General features: G+C 42.4%; 2 protein-coding genes across 6 annotated transcripts in view; one reads left to right on the top strand and one right to left on the bottom strand.

The window, feature by feature from the left end:
• LOC125031472 (PR domain zinc finger protein 15-like) overlaps positions 1–1,187 on the bottom strand; it is a 12,277-nt gene extending 11,090 nt beyond the window's left edge. For 2 of the 3 annotated variants that reach the window (XM_047622271.1, XM_047622273.1), the window contains exon 1: positions 1,088–1,187. The gene's annotated coding sequence lies outside the window, so the exon portion shown is untranslated. The other variant, XM_047622272.1, reaches the window with a different exon arrangement.
• A 128-nt stretch (positions 1,188–1,315) lies between these two features.
• The window catches only part of LOC125031473 (palmitoyltransferase ZDHHC23-like), a 9,015-nt gene continuing 7,830 nt past the window's right edge, over positions 1,316–2,500 (top strand). The window contains exon 1 of one of the 3 annotated variants that reach the window (XM_047622274.1): positions 1,316–1,450. In XM_047622274.1, the coding sequence (XP_047478230.1) occupies positions 1,355–1,450 (96 nt within the window). In that variant the 5' untranslated portion in view covers positions 1,316–1,354. Of the gene's footprint in view, positions 1,451–1,478; positions 1,775–2,500 lie in introns of those variants that run through there. The other 2 variants (XM_047622276.1, XM_047622275.1) reach the window with 2 other exon arrangements.

Genomic DNA, 2,500 nt, shown 5'->3' with positions numbered 1-2,500 from the left:
ATGTACTCGCTTTTTTTTTTTTTTCTTTTTTTTTTGTCGCCCCTCGTTGTTACACAAACATTAATCAGGTTATTTATGTTCATTTATCAAAGAAATATACTTATGCATACCTATTCCTGGGTGTCTGTTTTTTTATGTAAATGTAAATTACGTATGTCTGATTAATACTATTTATATCCTACGTACTTGTTTTGCATTGTTATATATTATCATTATAACTACCATTTCCGTTTTCTGAAAATATATGTTTCCCCATTTCTATTTGTAACAATTCTCAGTGGTTCTTTCACAAATCCCATCTCAACTTTTCCTAACCCTTTTCATTCCCTATGGTAAACTATTTTATTTATTCGTTATATTTCATTTCCCTTCCTCCACTGTTTGTGTTTGGGAGTGTGTGTGCGCGTGACACGTAAATTGCCCTTTCTTGCCCGAAAAAAAAAATCTCATTCTTCCCCTCAGCCTCTCCCTCACACACAACCTCTAGTCCTCGTCAAAGTCCGTTAATTCGTCCAGCTCTGTGGGTGTCCTTCCCTTCCTGTACAAGCCCTTCACATAGATCGACGGACCTGTCATGAGAAGCTCTTGCAAAGCGGATTCTGGGCCCCTTTCCCCCCGACAGTCTCCCTCCCGCCCCCGCAATTCCATGATCCGCCAAAGAATTTGCTCAGCATAATGCGTGTCTTCCGTCCCCTGCCATGCCCTCGTGTCATGTGCCGTGCCAGGCCTGTAATGATGTGGCTGCCCTGCACAAGGCGCCTTCGTCTAGAGCATCTGCCTGGCCTCTCCCCTACACGAAAGCAGCCACGTTTCCAAAATCCAGCCTAGAATCCGCCTGGCCCTTCCCATCCCCTGCCAGGAGCACTTCATGCCATCGAGTGCAGTGCGGAGCCGCCAGTGGCTGCCCTGCGAGCGGCCGTCGGTGCAGTTGCCAGCCGCCTCGCCCGCACAGGAATGCCAACCCAAATTCCCTTCGCCCGAACCAGGCTAACTACATGTTCTCCCCTTATCGAACCACCCGCGACGCCCTCGTATCGCCGGCAGCTCGTACGGGCGCGTTAGAAAAGTGACGGGGGGAATGTCTTACCTCGGTGCAGTTTCGGAGAGGCGCGAGTCCGGCATGAGAGGAGGACGAGGTCGGGGATTCTCGGGCGGCGATGGCGGAGAGGCTGGCGGGCTTGGGCGCAGCGCTGGGCGGCGGTGCCACGTCTCGCGCCCGCCGTCCTCCATGCCATTACGCATTTCATTATATTCTTTACCTCTCTGCTCAAATTAAAACCTGATTCTGTAGTACTCTAACTGGGATTCACGGTCTTATAGCGTATTAGCAACCAGAATGAAGGATAAATGACCGATGTTTTTGGTTGCTAGCGGCAGATGTGTGATTGTTATTGTGAGTGGACAAATGCCAGCGGCATGTGCGCAGCCACGCTCCCTCGCAATCACAATGGTAATTGTTTCACTATTCCCACTGTGTTTAATTAGTTTAACTCCATTTTTCTCAATCTTATGTCTGGTTGTGTCGATACTTTTAATTTTGAGCCATTATACCGTAGTTTGTGTAAGCTACCCCGTCTTATTATAAATGTCTATTTCTCTTCGTAAGACAACGTATCGTATTAAAGGTCACGATAAATATATTAACGAGTGATGAATCATAAGTGGAAATACCATATTTCAGTCCTTCACTTGCTAAAAATTCATTGTAACCCTGCGTCTCGATTAACATGTGCTGACGTTGACATTTTCCCATTACATTTACATTTAAATCAAGGTAGTTATCTTTACAAGGTTGTCATTTGAATGTTTCAGTTAATTTCCCATATTTGATAACAGCATTACGTTGAAACTTGACTATTAGATTCCCTTAATTGCAGGTAGTATTAAATCACACACACCATTATTTCACAATAACTGGTATATTTGCATTCAAGGGCTGTTTTGAAAGAGGTTAGCTTCATAAGTAACAGATTAATCAGTGTTCTAAATGGATATATAAAAGATTTATTTCTCATCTAGGACTAGGAAAATGGTTCTCTTGCATCATCATTTAAGGTATTTTTAAGTGTAAATATGCCATGCTACTTAGTGTAAGGTGTATGGATTAAGAGCACACAGGCTATTGAGTAGAGTGGTGATAATCATTATCATTATTGTTGGCATCATTATTAACATTATTGACATTATTAGTTATTTTATCATAATAGTTTCTATTTTATTATATTAGTTTCTAAACAGATACTGAAGGAACACCAAATGGAAGAAATACAGGGATGATGAATATTTTTACCATATCAAATCTTATCCTGTCTAAAGTTCTGTTGTACATATGGACACCGCAGATCTATACCTACCATACAGCTGTATTTGTTGATCACTGGTTGAATTAAGGTGGGGGCCTGGCAAAAGCACACACACACACACTTTTTCTAGTCTTCAACAGATGGAAAGCAAAGTACTTCATTAAGAAATCACCTAAATTTTGCAGTTACAAGGATTA

Source organism: Penaeus chinensis, chromosome 13 (assembly GCF_019202785.1).
Source record: "Penaeus chinensis breed Huanghai No. 1 chromosome 13, ASM1920278v2, whole genome shotgun sequence".
Lineage (NCBI taxonomy): Eukaryota > Metazoa > Arthropoda > Malacostraca > Decapoda > Penaeidae > Penaeus > Penaeus chinensis.
Note: the sequence above shows the minus strand (reverse complement) of the source record. Positions and strands in the feature narration are given on the sequence as shown.